This window comes from Chinchilla lanigera, unplaced genomic scaffold, assembly GCF_000276665.1.
Source record: "Chinchilla lanigera isolate Chin_1 unplaced genomic scaffold, ChiLan1.0 scaffold00001, whole genome shotgun sequence".
Classification (NCBI taxonomy): domain Eukaryota; kingdom Metazoa; phylum Chordata; class Mammalia; order Rodentia; family Chinchillidae; genus Chinchilla; species Chinchilla lanigera.
Window position 1 is genome coordinate 1731660 of NW_004955402.1, and position 20843 is coordinate 1752502.

General features: G+C 47.7%; 1 protein-coding gene across 3 annotated transcripts in view; it reads left to right on the forward strand.

The window, feature by feature from the left end:
• The window catches only part of Piezo2 (piezo-type mechanosensitive ion channel component 2), a gene marked incomplete at its 5' end in the record, with an annotated part of 338525 nt that overhangs the window by 197041 nt on the left and 120641 nt on the right, over window positions 1-20843 (forward strand). For all 3 annotated transcript variants that reach the window (XM_013514699.1, XM_005372584.2, XM_013514720.1), the window contains 2 exon segments: window positions 2512-2722; window positions 3886-4099. In XM_013514699.1, coding sequence (XP_013370153.1) covers window positions 2512-2722; window positions 3886-4099 — 425 coding nt within the window.

The window sequence follows — 20843 nt, forward strand, 5'->3', positions numbered from 1 at the left end:
TGACCATGGATGGAGCTGACCATGGATGAAGGTGACTGCAGGTGGGACTTGGAGGCTGCGGTGTGCAGAGACCACAGGACTGGGTTCACAGGGTTTTTGAAATCAGGAACATTTACATTTTTTTTAGTGTTTAGTTTTTGTTTTCATTTGACAAATAATAACACGTTTATGGGTTGTAGCCAGGGCCGTATGTCCACACGTCTGCAACCTGAGCACGTCCCTCATGTTGAGGACATGTAACATCCTCTCTCAGGGGCACTTCGCAGTGTGCAGCACAGCACCACTGACCATTCGCCAGGTCACCGTGCTTCCTGTCCCCTCCCCTGCTGCCCCTTCCCCGGCCACTGAGCGTGGCTCTCTGGACTACACGTGGAATTCGGGTTTGTATTCTGGGCCCAGTGGCCTGCATGCAGTGAGGTCCTCTAGCCATCGTGCTGTCATGAACACCAGGACTCCCTATTGAGCTCAGCATGTAGAAGAAGCGAGGCAAAGCCTCGGACAGGGTTGAGGTCAGGTGGGGTCACAGCTCTAGGCAGTTCTACTGGACTCTGTAAACCTCAGTCCCCCACAGGCTGCAGCTGTGCCCAGCATGGGGACAGAGCCTCGGCACGTTTCCTCTCCCGCTCACAGGCTCCCCGTGTGGGGACTCTGCCTGGGACTGAGCCAGCGGGCAGGGCAGATGGGGACCCTCTGGCCTGTGAGGGACCACAGGCTGTGGTCACCACCCCACTCTGCAGACTCTGCTCGGCAGATTTAGGAAGCACCCCCATCCTGGCTGATTCTGTGTGACTTGCTGGGAGGCCCAGCGCTGGCTGCGTGTCCACACTGAGGGCCAGGCTACAGCCCTGACGCTTCCTTGATTTGACCATGTCTGAAGCACAGGATGTGTGTGCGAAAGTCACAGAGGTTCTGTTGGGGACCAGGCATCCTTGTCCCCATCTGTGTGGGTGTCCATCCCTTTCTTTCTTTTTCTGTTCTGCTTTCTCTTCTTGACACAGGGCCTGGCTATGTAGCCCAGGCTGGCCTCAAATGCTCAGCCATCCTCCTGCCTCAGCCTCCCGAGTACTAGGATTATAGGCATGTGCCACCACGCCCAGCCCTTCTGTCATTTTCTCCCCTTTCAAGCAGTTTCCTTCCTCGAGGGGATGTTTCCTGGGCCCCTCTCCTGGCCTGGGCTGAGGAGGACCACCGGCGCTGGCCTGTGTGTGGACAGCAGGGCAGCATCGCCACAGGAGGAGGGAGCAGTGAGCCAGGGGATGCGCGAGGCAGCACCTCCCAGGCAGGGGCACAGAGGCCCGGCTCTGCTGTCCTCGTCCTTCCCGCCCTGAGGGGCTCACAAAGCAGGGGTGCAAGGGTGCATGGCCCTCCAGCTGTGTCACCCCTTGCACCGGAGCCCTGGCCTTGCTACCGCTGCGTCCACCCCCAGGAGGTCACCAGCCAACGACGTGTGGAGAACCGGGTGGACTCCCCACGGGCACAGTGTGGGTTGGCAGGAGGGGTGTGTCCCCTGAGAGTGGACAGCGGGGCGTGGCACAGTGTGGACAGAAGCTCTCCCTGGGTGTGGCTCGTGGCCATGGAGTGGACACCTGAGCTCGTGTCCCCGAGGACCCGGGACCCGGGAGCCCCCCATCTGCTCTTCCTGAGTCCATCGGGCCTGGGGGGCCTGGGGACAGTGTCTCCACCCAGCCTCTCCGGAGATGGCGGCTCACATGTACATGTGCCTCAGAAACCCTGGCCCCTCTAGGGAGAGATGTCACCACACGGATTTCCTGTTTAGTCTCTAAAAATGACAGATGAGCAAAAAGCACTTTTGTGTGGAAAATGAGACGCATGACGTGTGCGGTGCAGGGTTCCCCCCACTCCCTAGGGACCCTGCTGCCCTGGGCAGAGCCAGTGCCCTTCCCCAGAGAGATAAGACAGGAAGCCACTGCACATGCCGCAGGGGGAGCCCAGGCCGCTCCTCCTGCCCAGCCAGGAAATACTGAAATGGCAAGCAGATAACCTCAGAGAGCACAGGGGCTGCCTGAGCCCCAGCCGTGCCACCCGCACCCTCAGATCTGTGGCGGCACTGAGTCTCTCGGCAATCGGGAGGAGCAACAGAGAAGCCCTGGCTGGCACAAACCCAGACTGGCACAGCTCAGGTGGTAAACAGATGCTCTGGGCAGTTTCTGCTGCCTGCATAAGCCAGGCATGGTGGTGCATGCCTGTGATCCCAGCACTCTGGGAGGCTGAGGCAGGAGGATAACAATGTTGATCCTGGCGTGGGCAGTTTAGCAACTCACAATAAAAAGAGCTAAAGATGCAGCTCAGATGCCCTGAATTCAACCCCTAATACCTCGAAAAAGGAAGATAGAGAACACAAGTACTACTGCCCCTGAGAGGTGGCCAGAGGCCCTGTGCTGGAGATGTCCTTGCCACACCTTCAGGGGCGCTCGGAGGAGCCCGGGCCGTGCAGGGCGGCGCGTGTCAGCGGGGTCTGGACCTGGTGTTTTCTGTTTGTCACCTCCGCAGGCCAGAGGAGAAAAAATGGACTCCAAGGAGGCTCTGATCGACGACGAGGACCTGGACGGGGGCGATGGTGAGGACGGCGAGCCAGAGGATAGCACGCGGCTGAAGCTGCTCCGCCAGCTGGCCTCGGTGGCCTCGCGGCTCAAGGAGTTCGTGGGCAACATGATCACCACGGCCGGCAAGGTGGTGGTCACCATCCTCCTGGGCTCCTCGGGTGAGTGGCGGGAAAGGGACAGACCAGCAGCTGCCACCTCACCAGCCATGAAGCCAGCCTCGTGCACTAGCCTGAGAAAGCTGCTTCTGCTCTCTCCTAGTCTGTACGCTTTCAGAGGGTTCCTGACCACCTCTTAAAGTCCTGCTTTTCGCTGTCGCGGGGCCTCACTTCCTGAGCTCAGGTTGAATCACTGTCACTCCCTGTCCCCCACACCGGCAGCGGGCAGCCTGCGCACCCACACAGCGCACCTGCCTTCCAGGGCCAGCTGTCAGCCCTGAGCCCGAGAAGCCACACCAAACTCCGGGAAGTTTGCCGGCAGTGGCGATCTCCAGGCCGGATGTAGGCGCAGCCTTCTTCCCTGTAGCAGGGTTCTCTCCATCTTCCCTTCCGGGTCGCGTCCCCCGGCGGTCCCCCAGAAGAGGCCAAATGAAATGACACTGCTGTTTGTGACTGGGAGAAAGAGGGAAAGAAAGAATTTCTCAACAAGTAAAACCCAGTACTTTAATCAGGGGTCCTTCCCGATGCCCAATAGAATCATTCTGACATCTGTAAAGGACTGGCCTCTTCGTGCAGCTCCTTTTTGTGGGGTGGGGTGAAGATGGAGAGACGTTTGCTGCCAGAGTATGATATTATTATGAATCCTACTTAACTAGAAGAAGGTAAAACCAGGTACATGGTGCTGCACACCTGTGACCCCAGCACTTAGGAGGCGGAGGCAAGAGGATTGCTGAGAGTTTGAGGCCAGCCTGGGCTACATAGTAAGTTCAAAGCCAGCCTGAACTGCATAGCAAGACCCTGTCTCAAAAAAAATTAAAAGGTAAATCATTCTAAAGGAAAAACTGTAATAAAATTGCAGCAGATGTGCAGTTGTTCTGAAACATCTGAAAGAGAAACCAGCCAGGAAAGGCGCTCTTCTCCTGGTGACAACAGCAGATTATCCTCGGCTCCGACCACAGTGGAATCTCTTGCTCATCTCATCTTTCTTTGTACCTAGAAACTTGTCACTTTTGTATGGCGTTTTCCACAGTGAATGCAGCACTTGCTTACATGGCTAAGCTATGGTCACCATGGCAAAGCAGGGATGCCTTAGGTCCCAGCCTCCGTGCCTGCAGTGCAGGGCACGCCAGCTCTCTGTCACTGACGCCCCCTGTCCCTGTGTCCAGGCATGATGCTGCCCTCGCTGACCTCGGCCGTGTACTTCTTCGTCTTCCTGGGCCTGTGCACCTGGTGGTCCTGGTGCCGCACGTTCGACCCGCTGCTGTTCAGCTGCCTCTGCGTCCTGCTGGCCATCTTCACGGCGGGGCACCTGATTGGGTTGTACTTGTACCAGTTCCAGTTCTTCCAGGAGGCTGTGCCCCCCAACGACTACTATGCAAGGTGAGGGGTGGGCAGGAAGGAGAGGCCGCACTATCCCCACCCACTGGGATCACCGTCAGTGTTGAGCAAAATCTTGGCAGGGTGGGGCTACTGTCTCCGTTACTTTCTCATTGCTGAGACAAAATATCTGACACCCACAAGTTAGAGGAGGAAAGGTTTATTTCAGTTCAAGTTTGTAGAGATTTCAGTCCATAACTGGCTGACTCCAAAGCAAGGTGGCGTGGCAGAGAGGCATCACAGAGAAGAAACAGTCCGTGGCAGGGCAGGCAAAAGGCAGCAGCACCAAGCTTCTCTTTCTCTTTTATTTCATCCAGACTACAAGCCCATTGGCTGGTGCCACCCATACCTAGGATGGGCCTTTCCATTATCCATACCCAGAGCTATGTTAAACCAGTCAATGGGCTAATTTAGTTACCACACACCTTTAATCCACACTCACACACTGTAGTTCCAGCCAGATTCAGCAGCCCAACCTATGAGCGTGTGAGGCTTCTGAGGGACATCTAGATACAAGCCATGACAACCACCTAGTTTTATCAGATGACTCAGTCTAGAAGGAAAAAGTGGGCCCCCTCTCTTGGAGGTGCCGCTTGCCAGGAAGAAGGGGCGCTGCTGTTTGTGGTACCTGGGGCCGACGCCAGGGTTCCTGGAGGAACACTGTAAACTGAAGAACAATTAAATGGTGTCTCCAGCAACCAGGTAGGGACAGCGTGCACAGGTCAAAAGTATGATTAGCAAAAATAGAATGGGTTCATTATAAACACTAAAAAATAATAATACCACTGTCCATGGGGAGAGGAATAGCTGATAATTTGCCTCAGTTCCCAGTAACTGTTACACAAACTCCTCACTGTGAGAATGTGATTGAAGGTAAAGAATTTAGAGTAGACTTTGATTTTTGGAGGGATTCTATGCCCTTCTCAGTCAAAGAGGGGAACCTCCTTACAGGATAACACCGGCCAGTGAAAGTGAAGGAAACAAAAAGATTAGAGAATGATTCTGGCCACCACTGGAAAGCGCTCCTACGTACTGGCTGCAATGAAGGGTCTTGCACTGCTGGTCATTGCGGTGGGGGGGGTCATAGTTCACAGAAGCGGTCAGCACATGGCCAGTGATCACACTCAGCTCCCCAGGGTGTCGCAGCTTGACATCTCCTCTTGGTGAGGCACTTGTGACATCTGTGTCCTGGAGTGGCAGCCCTCAGATGGATCGCCAAGGTGCAGAGGGAAGGGGTAGAGACCACTTTAAGTGCTCCCTGAGAAAGACAGAACAAGACCCGGTGTGGGTTCTACACAGCCTATGATCTGGTCCTTTAACATCAGCTTCCAAAAACGCAAAAGAGGTGTGTGAGGTTGGGGTGGGTGGGATTGCCTTCATTCAAAGGAGGCCAAAGACACCCATAAACATGTGTGGATGTGCAGATTAGACAGCGTGGGTCCCCGTTCAACACCCGACCCCTAGAGGATGTTCAACACCCGACCCCTAGAGGGGTCAGGCGGGGATGTTCCGTGCTGCATGGACATTAGATGCTGGTGTCGCTGACTCTGCTGGTGCGTGAGGGTGTGTGGCGTTGAGGGAAAGTGACTGTCCCAAGGACTGCGTGGGGATTAGGTACTGAGGCGATGTCAGCTAAAATTGCTGGACAAAGGCGTTGGTGAGGAGTAAGCCTCTGTCCCCGCTGAATCCGCTGTCCTCCTCGACGGTGAGAAGTCCTCAACTGCAAGTTACAGGAAAGATGAAGGGGCAGGCGGGTGCAGGGCACGGGGGGGGGGCAGATGCGGTGTGCGCAAGAGGAGTGTGTGCTTTCACTCATTCCTGGGGACCTTGGGCCATAAAAGTGCTGCTTTGTTTCTGTCTGCACAGTGCAGAAATACAATACGTCAGTCAGTCAAATCCCAAAACCACTTAAATTCAGTAAAATAAAAGCTAATGCCCAACACACACACACTGACTTAATTCTCAGTCCAGCTGGCCCGACTGGGGTGAACCTGGAAAACTGGAGACGCAGCCCTGAGTCCGACAGGGAAGTGCTTATGCGGGCACACTGACAGAGCAGATTACACAATGTGTACTTTAGCTGGAGGGAACGAACGCTCGTTTTCAGTGCAGCCGCTACTTCTGCCCTGAAAGAGTCCTGTAGTTTCTTTCAGACATTTAATTCTTGGCTTGTTGAACATGTGTACAGAAAAATGCTTCGTACCGTTGAAAGAGCAGCCTTTGAGGGGATGACTTAATTGGAAATGTAAATATCCTGGTAGGACCGTATTCTGGGGGGCTTGGGGTTCTTTCTCTCTGCCAGGTAAGGGTCTCTTCTGCCATCTAGAGCTGATAGTAGGGAGTACAGTGGTGCCTCGGTTCATGAACTTAATTCATTCCGTCATTCTGGAAAGGATGATCACAGTTGTGTCCATCGCCCGAGGCAGAGTTCACAAACAAAAACATTTTGCTTTAACACTTCTCTTTGTGAACCAAATTGTTCACAGGCAAAAGCTCTCGTGAGTGGAAGCACCACTCACTGTACAAGGAATATTTCCAACCACCTTGAGAACGCTGGTGTAGATCAGGTGAGCTTTCGAGTAGGGCCAGTGAGCAGGTGTTTTAAAACTTCATGAACCCTGAAATTTGAATTCCATATTTCTGCCACATTTCACCAACTATTTTTCCTTTGCTTTTCCACCCTTTTGACAATATTAAACTCGTAAGTGGCTCATAAACTGCATGCAGACAGGGGGAGGCCTTGGGAGTGTGGTCTGCCATCCTGCGGTGTAGACAGTAGCAGTTCTAGCAGTGTGATGACTTGACACAGTTGCTTTTCAGCTGAATTGTCACAAACTGGAAAGTGCACTCAGCATTTCTCACAGGCACGGCGTAGACGATCCTCTCCCAGCTCTGAGTCTCGTCCCACGGGGTGGGTCGCTAAGACCCAGGTGGCTCCTCAGGCAGGAGACGTCGGAGCGGAGCAGTGCGGTGGGTACATTTCCTGCTGCCCCTGCCCTGCCCCTAACTATGATAACAGAAGCCTGCAAATTGTTCTGGTAGATTTTCGGATCGCTATCTTTAAAATCATTGCTCTCTCCTGAGGCACAATTTCAATACATTGCTACTGGCCCCAAAGACTGAGTTGGAAAAAATCAAGCCATAGGTGAGCATGGACAGACAGACAGACAGACACACACACACACACACACAGATGAATATTGTCTTTCAGAGGTGTTCGTCACAAAGGTCAAGGCCACAGAGACTCCATTCCCCACATCCAGCTTCTGGGCACAGCTGCCGTGGACCCCGCGCAGGCGGTGCCGGTCGGCTCCAAGGTTACATGGTGGGCACTCTAGTGAGAGTGATTCTTATTTTTATACACACTGAATTGATTTTTTTTGTCACTGGTATAATACATGACTGTTGGGGGTTATTTGAAAAATAAGATAGAGGAAAACACTTTTTTAAAAATGTAATTCTAACTCTCTAAAATAAATGCTACTGACTCGTGGTCTGTATTATTCCAGTATTTTTTGTTTTGTACTTTTTAAAGACCAACTTGGAATCCTGCCCAGCATGCTGTTTTCTGAGGGGTTATTTTCTTTTTCTCTTCTTTCTCTTTGTTTTTGGTCTTTTTGAGACAGGATCTTGCTATGTAGTTCAGGCTGGCCTTGAGCTCACTTTTTAGCCCAGGCTGGTCTCGAACTTGCAGAAATTCTCCTGCCTCAGCCTCCCGAGTGCTGGGATTACAGGCGTGTGCCACCACGCCCAGCTGGATGTGAGGTTGTAAAACTCTCAGGTGGTGCAGCTTCTAAGGCTGTGAAATCTGCAAAGCCTGCTTTCCACAGGATGCAAAGCATTTGCTATGTAGCTGCCCCACGCCCGAGTCCATCCCTGGGTTGTCCCAGGTCAATGGCTCCTCCTTTCTGCCTTGTGCTGGGACCAACATCACATTACCTCTAAATCTAAATAGCGCTCACAGAGACCAAGAAGCAGCCCCATGACCCCGCGTCTCTTGGCTGTGGGGGAGACCCCAGGAGTGTGTGTGCTGGTTCTGCACAAGGCTCCCTAGGTCATGGTCCTGGCCAACACCCTGTTAACTACTGAGCTGTGATGCCCTCGCTACACAGGTATTATTTGCCGAGATTCTTGCCTTAGTTGGGGCTCATCTTGATTGCCAACTTGATTGGCTTGGCACATGCCTGGAAGATTAGTGAAGCACACTTCTGGGTGTGTCCAGCGGGCCATGTAGGGGGGCCTGGGTACTGTGTCGGGCCCCTGCCCCCTTCTCTTGGCCCTTCCCTGCTCTCTGCTTTGCAGAGGCCATGAGTTGAGCAGCTCTCCTCTACCACACCCTCCCACCACGATGGCTGCCTTGGATGCAGCCAACCGTGGACTGAAACCTCTGACACCGCGAGCCAGCCAGGCTCTCTCTACTCTTGGTTGTGCACTGTGTCCCGGCTGTGGGAGGCGGACCTGTGTTCCTGGGATGGCGCAGATGGGGGGGCGTCTTGTTTCTCCAGGGTGAGCCTGTCTTTTTAACCCAGTGGACTCAAGGGTCATCTGGTTGTTCACAGATTCCCTCCAACCTTGGTGGAATTTTCCCATTAGTGTTTTCCAGTGGAGGACATAGAGAGCTGGACTCAGGAGCGTGTGGGAGAGACCAAGGTTGGCTGGAATCTTGACTTGAGGTTGAATCAGGGAAGAGAATCAGTGATGTCTTCCATCTGTGCACACAGGAGTGGCATGGCAATGGTTTCCAAAACAAACTCCAGGACTCATTGTTTGACAAGGATGAGTGCACTTCCAGGAAGGTTAAGGCAGTGTCTGAAAGTAGGATTATTCTTCCCAAATCTGAAATGCTGTAGTCTATTACAGCCATAAAAATATTAGTGATTATACTTTTGAAGTTGATCCAGTAAAATAAAGCTTCAAAATGAATCCACAGAGCTAAATACAAGACCCATGTATACCAATCAAATAGCCTGTTTAATAGGCCAGAGCCCTATTGAATTTATTCTGCCAGGTCGTACTAAGAAAAATGGGGAACTCAACAAACATTGCCCTAGCTCATGTAAAGTGCCGTCCCCTGCAGAGGTGTTGTATTGCTGCAAAGAACTTCTGCAGGCAGCAAGCATCTCACAGTTTTAGTTTTTATGGGTACCTGTGTGCAGTGCATAAGGACTGCATTCATTGTGGAAAGGTCATCTGTGTACATAACACATCTTAATTCTTTTCACTCCTCTTTCTCTTTCCCTCCCTCTCCCTTCCCTGCATCTCTTGGCCCCCATTTGCAAAAGAGCTATTTCCTTACTTCCTATCACCTATCTTTAGTTTGCTCTTGTTATTACTTATACTTTGGGTTTCTCATATAAGAGAAACCATGTGATATTTAAGCTTATATATCTCATTTATTTCACTTATTTCAATGTGCATTCATTTTCCTACAAATGACCACAATTTATCCTTGATTATGGCAGAGTAGTACTCCATTGTGTGTAAACACCATATTTTCTTTATCAAGTCTTCTGTTGATGAACATATAGGCTGCTTCCAAGATTTAGCTATTATGAGTTATGCTTCTATAAACACAGGTACCCGTGGATCACTGCAATATGATGTGTTTAACTGTCATGGAAGATGACTAGAAGGGGAATAGCTGGGTCAAATGGAATTTATATTTTTAGGTTTTTTGGGAATCTCCATACTGATTTTTACAGTGCTTATACTGGTTTACATTCCCACGAATGCTGTAGAAGGGTTTATTTTACCCCATAGCCTTGCCAGCATTTGTTATTATTAGATTATTTGATACTACCCAGTCTTTCTGGAGTAGGATAGAATCTCAGTGTTGTCTTAATTTGTATTTCACTCATGGCCAATGATATTGAAGATTTTTTTCATATACTTGTTGGCCGTTTGTGCTTCTGAGAAGTGTCTATTCATTTAGGTCGTCTATTTATTGATTGGGACTTTTATTTTGTGAGGGTCTAATTTTTATGAGTTCTTTATATATTCTAGATATTAGTGCTTTGTACAAGACAGGGCTGACAAATTTTTCTCCAGTCTTATAGGTTGCCTCTTTACTCTTAGTCATTTCTTTTATTGTGCAGAAACTTTTTAAATTGACGTAATACCATTTGTTGATTCTGGATGCTATTTCTTGTTTAATTAGGGTTCTGTTGAGAAAGTCTTTGCCTACACCTATGTCTTCAGAAGTATCACCTATTTTGTCTTCTACTAGATTGAGTGTTTCTGTCTAATATTTAGGTCTTTGATCTGTTTTAATTGAAGTTTAGTACATGGTGAGAGATACGGGTTTAGACTCAGTCTTCTGCAGGTGGACAGCCAGTTTTCCCAGCACCACTTATTAGAGAGACTGACTTTCCTACAGGGTAAGTTTGCTCCCTCTTTGTCAAAAGTAGATGACTGAATGTGACTGGCATTATTTCTGCACCTTCTATTCTGTTCCATTGATCTACATGTCTGATTTTATGCCAGCACTATGTAGTTTTTATCACTGTAGCTTTATAATATAACTTCAAATGCAGCATTGTGCTGCCTCCCATTTTGTTCTTTTTGCCCAGTTTTGCTGTGGGTCTCTTCTTGCTCCATGTACATTTTAGCATGCCTTTTTCTAGTTCTATAAGAAATGTTCTTGATATTATTTTCTTTTTTATTTTAAAGAGAATAATAAAAAAAAGCAAAAACACTACAGAATTTCAAAACAAGATGATAGGAAATTAACAATAGTTATTTTATTGCATATTGTTATCTTCAATGTAGATGCTCAGATTACCAGACAGAGGCATGTAAAATTGATCAAACAGTATAAGCACTAACTGTTCCTTTCAATAAACTAATAGAAATTAGTAGTACAATTATCTAAGCTGTCTTGTGTGTGTGTGTGTGTGTGTGTGTATTTTCCCCCTTCATTCTTTCCTCCTTTCCTCCATCCCAGTTGTTCTTTCCTTTTGAGCAGTTTCTTTCCCTTTCATAATGCCTTTTGTACCTTTTGGGTCTTATTTACTCTTTCAGGTTCTTACACTAAGGAGACAATGCAGTGTTTACACATGCGAGTCTGATTTATTTCACTTAAAAGTATGGTCTGTAGTTGCATCCATTTGCCTATAAAAGCCTTGACTTTATCTTTTTATCAGCATTTGTTATTGGTTGGTTTTTTGATGATAGCCATTTTTTCTGGGGTGAGATGGAATTTCAGTGTTGTTTCAAATTGCATTTCTTGAATGACCAATGATGTTGAATATTTTTTCATATATTTATTTGCCATTTGTGTTTCTTCATCTGAGAAGCATATGTTTATCTCAGATGCCCATTTTTGGACTGGGTCTTTGAATTTGGGGAATCTGATTGTTTTTAATTTTTTATGTGTTCTAGATAGAAGTCCCTTCTCTGAGAGACACTTGGCTAAAATTTTTTCCCAATTCATGGGCATTTTTTTCACTCTGTTACTGATTTGATGTACAAAAACTTTTTAATAAGATAAGATCCCAGTTTTTGATTCTTTGAAGTATTTCTCGTGCAGTTTGGTTTTTGTCTGTGAACTCTCTGCCTACCACTATGTCTTCAAGATTTCTTACTTTGTTATCCAGTAGATTCAGTGTTTCTGTTTTAATATTTAGATCCTTGATCCATTTTGTTTTTGTTTTTGTTTTTCTGGTGCAGGGAATCGAACTCAGGACCTTGCACTTGCCAGACAGGCGCTGTGCTGTGGAGCTGTCTCCCCGGCCCCCCTTGATCCATTTTGACTTTAGTTTAGTGCATGGTGATCGAAATGGGTATAGTTTTAGTCTTTGATATGTGGAAAGCCAGTTTTTCCAGCACAATTTATTAAAGAGGCTATCTTTCTTCCAGTGAACATGCTTGGCCCCTTTGTCAAAGATAAGGTGACTGATTGTGTTTGGAGTTGCGTCTGCATCTTCTAATCTGTTCCACTGATCCTTAGGTCTGGTTTCTTTGCCAGTCCCATGCTGATTGTATCACAGCAGCTTTGTAGTATAATTTCAAGTCAGAGATTGTGATGCCTCCTGCCTTGCCTTTGTTTCCCAGGCTTGCCTTTGCTATTCTAGGTCTCTTCTGGTTCCAGATGCATATTGGGAATGTTTTCTCTAGAAGTATTAGTGGTTTTTTGATCAGGATTGCATTAAATCTGTATAACAGTTTGGGGAGTATGGCAAGCAGTTCAGGTAGCATGGTCATCATGACAATATTGGTTTTGCCTATTCAGGAACAGGGAATAGCTTTCCATTTTTTTATATCCTCTTGGTTTTCCTCTGAGAGTACTATAGTTTTTGTTATAGAGCTCTTTCTCTTCCTTTGTTAGGTTAACTCCTAAGAATTTAATTTTTGTTTAAGCTATTGTGAATAACATTGTTTTCCTAATTTCATTCTTAGTGGTTCATTGTTGGTGTACAGGTATGCTATCTCCTAGAATCAAATGATAATGCCAGTACAACATACCAGAACCTATGGGACACAATGAAAGCATTCCTAAGAGGGAAGTTTATAATTATGAGTGCCCACATCAGAAAACAGTAAGCTCAAATAAGTAACTTAATGATATACCTCAAAGTCCTAGAAAAACAAGAACAATCTAAATCCAAAGCTATTACAAGAAAGGAAATTATAAATACTAGAGTGAAAATTAATGAAATTGAGAGAAAAAAAACCAATGAATCAAAATAATAAACAGACAAACCCTTAGCCAAACTCATCAAAAGGAAGAAAGAAAAGACCCACACCTATGCAATTATAAATGAAAAAGATTAAATCACCAAAATCTAGAAGATTATGAGCAACTGTTTCTGAAACTTATATTCCAAAAATTGGAAAATTTGAAAGAAATGGATAGAAGTCTAGACACAAATGAATTGTACAAAGTGAACCAAGAGGACATAAATACCCTGAACAGGCTGAAAAAAAGCAATGATACTAAGCAGTCTTTAAAATCATCTCACATTTTGAGAGATGAAACAGGATTGGGGGATTGTGGTGGATTAACTAATGGTCAACTTGGAACATCCAGATGAATTGAGTCAGCGTGGTGCTGAGTGCAGAAGGCCCACCTGAGGATTATTGCCGACAGCATAAAAGGAGAACTGGAGGAGAAGATAGTGTGCTGTTGATTCTCCTGGAGAAGCTTGTCACGCTGGTTTTCCTGATATGAACTCAGCTGTTATCACTGGAAGAGCTCGGGTCCTCACTGTCCCTGAGGATGGCTGAGGTTCTTTTTGGGGGAGCTCTGGTCCTTACCTTGAGCATCACTTCCTGGCTCCAGTGCAGACCCCTCAGCCTGCTGGCACAGCTCCTTCATCCTGCTGGTGCAGACTTTCTAGCTTCCACCACTGACCTTTGGGCCTTCCCGGCGCAGATCCTTAGTAGAGACTTACATGAGACATTGTGGTGGTCTCTAGGCCCCCAACTCAACCCTGTGGGTCTCTAGGGCATGGACAGATCTCTTTGGCTCTTCTGCATTTATCTCTTGGGTGAATATTATAAAATAATCCTATAAATTATTTGTCCTGTGTTAAATCTATTCCCTTGCAAACTCTGACTACAGTGGAGATTAAAGGTGTGGTGATGTTGGGTCTACTAGTGACCTGGGTACAGACTCTCCATGTCCCTGCCTGGGACACTTGCCTCATTCACCGGTTTGGCCGTGGGCCCAACCCAGCGTGGACTGATCTGGCAAGGATGTGCAGACCCTAGAAACTTGCAGCACCGTCGTGTTTGGTAGATTTGTTCTTCCCTGCTCCCTGGTAACTTCTGTTAAAAGCCAATGTTAATAGTTTGACAGCACACGGTTGCTGTGTTTCCTTGGGAGGATGACACCCAAGTAATTCTGAGGCAGACGTTTTTGAAGACAGCCCTGATGTCACCAGACAGGTACAAGGAGATCCCCGTAAAGGACTCGAGGACACTTAATCGCCCAGAGAGGGTCACTGCAGACTACACTGGGGGAGGCCAGTGGGATTCTTACGTGAAGGCCAGATGCCCGCCAAGGGCCTTGGGAGACAGACGTGTCCTCCGGAGGGAGCCCAAGGAGGGAGCCAGGGTGCTCGGTGTGAGGACAGCCTGTGACTCGTCTACCGCTCTGCTGGTGCCTGGCTGTGTGTCCTGAGATGAGAGTGTCTGCCAGGAGTGGATTGAAACAAAAGCTGACTTTACCAAATCGGTTAAAATCTGAACTGTTTCTGTGTGTTTGGAGTTTAGGCCTGTGGTAGCCATTTAATAGTTCATTCGTGTACTGTTTCTTTTGAAATTGGAAGTTTTGGTGTAACTCTTAGAGTTTATGAACTTACAGCATCCATAAGAGTCTTAAGAACTGGGACATGATGAGTCTGGAAAGAAAAAAACAGCAAAACAAACAAAACAGGAACACTGCTGTAGGGGCTGAAGGCCTGGGTAACGCCGGGTAACTTTGATTATGCCTGAAGCTACAGCTTCCTGTCTCCTCTTTACCTACCTTTATTTCTTCTCTTCTATCTCACTTGACAAAAGGTGAGCCTTTTGCCGGCTTTTTATCTCAAGGTATGTAGATAATTCAAGTTCTCGAGTAGGTCAGGGTGCTGGGCATGCAGGGGGCTGATGTAAATGCTGGTAGTATCCTTAGTTGTCAAGTGCCTGCCAGGAGCCCAGACGCGTATTTCCCAGTGTATCAGAGAGCATTTTGCGCAGGGTGAACACTGAGTTGAGCAGCCAGCTTTGAACAGTTCTCCCCATCGTCTGCTTCTCGTCCCCACCCCTAACTCCTCTCCACGGCTCTCAGCAGTCAGCACGAAGAGGGAGTCGGTTGCTCGAGTGCAGTTCGCAGTTTGGCCAGTGTGTTCCCCTAAGCTGGGAAGTTGGAAAACGAAGATTGGAAGGGCTTGGGAAGATTCCCAGGCCATTCTCATGGACATAGCCCTCTACTGAATAAATATACAGCGATTCGTCCTGTTAGCCGCTCTCATTGCCCTTTCTATAAATCACGATGATTAGAAAATGAATCATGTTTAATGAAGGCTAAGCTCATGTTTATTTCAGGGTTAAACTGATGTCAACAAAAGAGTTCCAGCCAGGCCTGAGCCTCCAGCTTCGAGAGCTCATCCCACGTAAACAAGAAGAGGTTAAGAAACAACCATTGAAAGCACAATGTCATTTATTATATTTATACTATTTTTATAATAGTCATAAAGTATCCACTGCATGCATGGAGAAAGAAGGGCCTCGGGCAAGACATCTTTGTCTCCTGGCAGGGGGAGCGGCAGCCCTTAGGGGAGAAAGAATGTGCCTGGCCCCTCGGCACCAGGTCCGCAGCACTCAGCTCTGCAAGTGCTTCCAGGAGCCAGGTCGCTCTGAGGGTGCTGTGTGGGCCCGGCCCGCGCTAGCCCAGCCCGGGGCTTCGTAAATAGAGACAGCCTTGAAAGACTAAATTGTTCTTCTGGGAGACAGTTGGCAAGCACTTCCTCTGAAAGGAGCCCAGTGCGTGGGGAAATGCATGCAAAGCCTGCCTCTGGCACTGGATCGCAGGCGGACCCAGGCGCTTAACCCTCCCTTTCCCCAAGTATCCGCCGATGCCCCGGTCGGTGTTGCTGCAGTGTTGTTTGGTTTGTACAGTTGTAAGGGACAGAATGGTGAGCAGACTTCTGTTCCGTCTTGAAGACTCTTGGTGATGAAATGACTGTGCCCTTGTAGGTCACACAGCTCATGTGTGCTCATCTGGAAGGTGACACAGGAGGTGAAACAGAACTGAGTTTTCCCAGATAAACAGAGATACAGAACTTGAACAGTTGGACCCCCAGGTCCATCGGAACAGAGGGCCACAGCTTGTGATCACCTGGGTTCACAGCGTAAGTAGTGCCCTGCACACCAAGCCAGGATCCTGAGCCTTGGGTCCCAGCCGAGTGCCTCTGCGCGGGATGAGATGCAGCCTCCCTGCCCTCCCCTTGCAGGGCTCCAGCCTGGGCTCGGTGCACCAGATGTCATGCCTTTGCCACTGAGGTGTCCCTCAGGGAGCGTCTCCCTTACAGTTTCCTGGAAAAGTTGTCCTGTCGTCTGTGGGTGCCGAGGATGCCCCTCTGTTGAGCAGATTAGGTGACACTTTCCCGGATGCATAGGGATTGGAGCAGCTCACCTGCAGGCACCTGGCCTCAGGCAAAGGCCACCCTGCTCAGAGGGCCCAGTGTGTGCCACTCCTTGGTAGTAGTGTGGGGAGGACAGCAGGAGCATCCAGAGCACTTCCTGCAGCCCACCTGCCGGGTCTGCCCTGCCCTGCGGCCTCCCAGGCAAAGCACTCCCCAGAGTGTTACTGGGCCGAGAGTCCGGGGACTTCTCTCCAGACTCGGTGTCTCAAAGAACTGGACAAGACACACAGAACAGGCAGGGAGGGTGTACATGTACTGAAGAGAAAAAAGAGGTCCACTCCACACAATGAGAGAGGACTGTGAACCAGCCCGTGAAGTGGCCCCAGGGAGAGGGAGGTGGTCTTAGTATCCAGAACCCCAGGTTATCTCCCTCTCAGTCAAGGAAGGCACAGAGACAAGGGGAGCGGCAGCCCTTAGGGGAGAAAGAATGTGCTTGGCCCCTCAAACAGTGCCATGTGTGAACTGTTCTATGGAAATGCTTGCTTGACTTCCTGCCATATGTAAATGAAGGATCACAAGCAGTGGCTTTTGATTGGCTGTGCACAAAGGTATAATTGAACAGAGTGACTTCTGATTGGTCCTATGAACAGCACCAGATTCAAATGAGGGATTAGTAGCACTTTTCTGATTGGTGGGGTGTACGTGATAATGGCATCATGTAATGGAAGTGTCCCAAACCCTGTGGCCTTGTCTTAAAAGCTCCATCTGGAAGTAGGTGTGGAAAGCACACCTTGCTGGGAGGGAGGATGAGTGTGTACTAGGAGTGTGCAGTTCAGGTGCTTGGAAATGTGGTGGTGCTGGTAGCAAAGTGTTGATTTTTTTCTCCTGAGGCCACCACCCTTTTCTGTGCTCAGACTCGCTGTCCTCGTGACTCGAGCCCTACAAACCACACCATTAGGTCCTGAGCGCACAAGGCTGCCCCGCCCAGCCTCTGCCTCCTCTGGGAAAGTCACCCTCTTCCTGCCAATCTCCTGCTCCCACCCCCCCTCAGAGCCCAGCTCAGTGCCCGCTTCCGGAACCTTTCCTGGTCCTCCTGAGAGGAGCAAGTGTGGTCCTCAGCAGTCACCTCCTCAGGCTGGCTGCAAGGCTCCATGACCGTCTGTGTGTGACAGGTCCCTGCCTCTCGAGGCCCTGGCTGTCAGAAGCTTCAAAGGCCCTGTGGTCTCTGAGGATGGACTGAGCTGATCCCACCCTGGCCTCCCTCGAGCTCCCTGCTCAAGCTGTGTTCTCTCTCCATTTCGTAAACCCTTGTATTTTCGCTCCTTGTATAAATAACAAGAGACTGACTTGTCCTGAGCACTAAGCTCCAGAGGTGGCCGCAGGCAGAAGGCAAGTGGGAAGCAACTGTCCAGAAAGGTCACTATCAGCTCTACTCTGCTGCCCCAGATGTGGCCCCCAGTGCGCTGTGGATCTGTTCGGTTCAGCTTGGGGGCCATGCAAGTCAATGGCCACAGACACTGAGGTTCCTTAAGTGCAGTGTGGCCAATATTTAGATTTAGCTTTAGAAAAATTATTGTTTGATTTTACTTATTTATTTAGGAAACCTGAGGGTAGCTTTCTGCCTCCTGTGTAGCGTGTAGCTACGGTAGTAAGCAAGTAGCCTTGGCTTTGGAGGAAGTTGGAGATTTCAGGCCATGTCCAGCATGTTCTTCAGAGACTCGATTTGCTTCTCAACTGAGACACTTTGGGGAATGTTTCTTAATTTGGGGGGCTGCTCTGCAGTGGGTACCACTGATGTACATGGGACTCCTGGTGTCTGGAAATTGGGCAACAAGCAAGCTCTGAGTTCCTGCTTCTGTCTGCCTGTGGGTGTGTGGAAAACACCCCGTGTGGTTTTGTTATTAGCAAACTTTGAGATGTGGGGGTTAATGAGTTTTTCAGTGCTGATTGAATTCCAACTTATGTGGAGTCTGGCAGCTTAGTAAAATCCAGTCTTACAAAATAATTCTTTCATCTCCTCTGAACAGTCCAGATGCTGTCTTGTATCTCCAATCCACAGAACTGGTTCCATCTCTGGAAAGTTTAGTACGGTTTAATTCTTTTCCTTGGTATTCTTCCTATAAAACAAAATATGTCTCTAAACAAAATTGAGTTGAAGTGATAGATATGTGTGTATGTTTTTCTATGTATGTATGCATATAGACACATACACATGTACACATAGGTGGGTGAAGTATAGTAATGCATTTTATATAAGCTTCTTATAAATATTTAATGAGTTAGTATTTGTAAGACAATGCCCATAGATAATAAGAACTATAGAGGCATTTGTTAAATAAATTTTAAGCTGGTTAAATAAGTTGTCCTAATAGTTAATTAGGTTTTCTGCATTTGATTAGAATTTTAATTACAACATATAAGAATAATGCATCCTATCTCTTATTTTTAAGCTCTGAGTTCAAACATGAATTCTGGCTTTAGGCAATATAATTTTAGGCTTGTTTCCTGCCCTAGAAAGTACTATAATCGTTTGGTCAGTTACTCTGTGTAAGATACTTTGATTAGTGCATTGTAGTTCTTATTTAATTTTCTAAGAACCTTTTAAGAGAGGCACTGTTACTTTTGAAGTCCATTTCTCAAAGGGCAGTACCGCAGCTTGCAGAGGTTAAATAGCGTGTTTATTAAATGGTGGACTCACAAATGATGGCCCGAATCTACCCACCTCCTGGCCTTGTGCCTTCCTTAGCTGTGCTGAGCGTGATCCCCTGCACAAAGCCGTGCACCCGATGGTAGCACACCCCACTTCCCTGCTGGAGTGTCTGTGAGCAACTCCTTTACCTTCCTGGCTCCAGACGTCTTCAGGACCCCCAGCTCCTGCACCTTCCCACACCAAGGTCCAGGAGCTCTGGAGTTTGAGCCCAGGTGAAGGACAGCCCTGACCACGGCATCAGGAGGCACTGTACTGGGCCTGCTGGGTGGAGCAAGGCACAGAGCTCTTTCCAAGGATCGCCCAGCAGCCAGGGGCCCTGCCCACACCTAACTTATCTTTGCGTTGTCTCAGCATCTGATATCTTACGTGACTCACTGCAGGCTCCGATAAAGGTTTGCTATGTGACACAATCTCAAAATCCAAAGAGGAATGAAGATGCCTCCTAGGTCAGTATATATTTCTCTAAATCTGCCCACGAATGATCGTTGTTAATGGACATATCCAAGAGAGTGTCTGGATAATACATGGAGATTCTTTCAACTGTGAAAACAAACAGCAAATTAGTAAAGACAGACTTTGCTGTGGTAGAAACACTGACTGTTCCTTCAAGTCAAGATAACAGTGTGTTAAAGGCCTAAGTCTAATCTTTGGAGGGAGGCATTTTAGAACAAAACAATTATTTAACCATCAAATATTGCTTTGGAACATGTGGCCATTGTGTCTGTTAGCTAAAATCCTCATCTCTGCTCTGGATTTTAACTCATTGCAGCAACACCCCATCAATTCTTCAGCCCTATTATACATGGGCCAATTTGGCTGCCCCCTGAGGTATTTTAAGAATAAACACACAGAAGGGCGCTGCCTTCTCCCTGCGGGGCTTGTGGTGGCTGTGAGTATGTTTGTGCAGTAACTTCTACCCTCGCTTCTGCTTGTCACTTCCAAGTCACCGTGGCCCAAGCATAAGCAGAACACAAGGACCAAAAGCTCTGATTTTCTCTTCAGAGTTTCTGTAAAGAAGCTTTCTGCTAAGAGGATTTGACAGACCTTTTCAGAAACTTACTAGTTACAGATCGCAGCTTCCTGAGGTGTAGTTGATGTGGAATGAACTGAAGATATCTGAAGTGTACATTGTGATAAGTTTTGACGTAAAAACATGCACAGAGCATCCTCAGAATCCAGATGCTGAGTACACCTGACCTGCTCTCTAGTGCCCTGGTGCCTTGTTTTCCTACATCCCATGTCCAGGAAACTGCTGATCTGCATTCTGTACCTAGATTCATTTCCTTTTTCTGGGATCTTACACGATGGAATTGTACAATACCCATTCTTCCTGGGGGGTGGGGGTGTGAGGAAGAAGCACATCTGTCTCCCTTCACTGAGCCTGCAGACCAAGCTCTGCTCTGCTGCCCATGAGCTTCCACTCCTGCATATTCTCATTCAAGTGACAGGGTTGGTCTTTTCCAATTTCACACCTTTGAATAGGTGTGTACTGACCATTCACTATGGTTTTAGTTTGTATTTCCTTAATGACTGATGACACTGAGAATATTTGCATGAGCCAATTCAGTGTTTTTAAATGAAGTCTATTAAAATATTTTAGCTACTTTTTAATAAAGTAGAATTGTTTGTTTTCTTGGTATTAAATTCTGAGAGCTGTTTAGGTAGACATGACACCTATCACTTGTCAGGTATATATTTTTGCAAACATTTCCTCACTCTGAAACATCATCTTTTTAACTAACACCAGTGCTAGAACAGAGTTTTTAATTTTGATGAAGTCTACTTGGTCAGTTTGGGTTTTTTACGAATTATGTTTTTGGTGTGGTGTTTCAGAAATTTTTGCTAAACTTCAGTTGACAAAATTTTCTTCTAAGTTCTTTTCTAGGAATTTTGTAGGATTTTAAAAAAATATGATGTTGTGTTATTCCAAAATCATTTATTGAAAAGACTGTCTTCAGTGTCACCATTA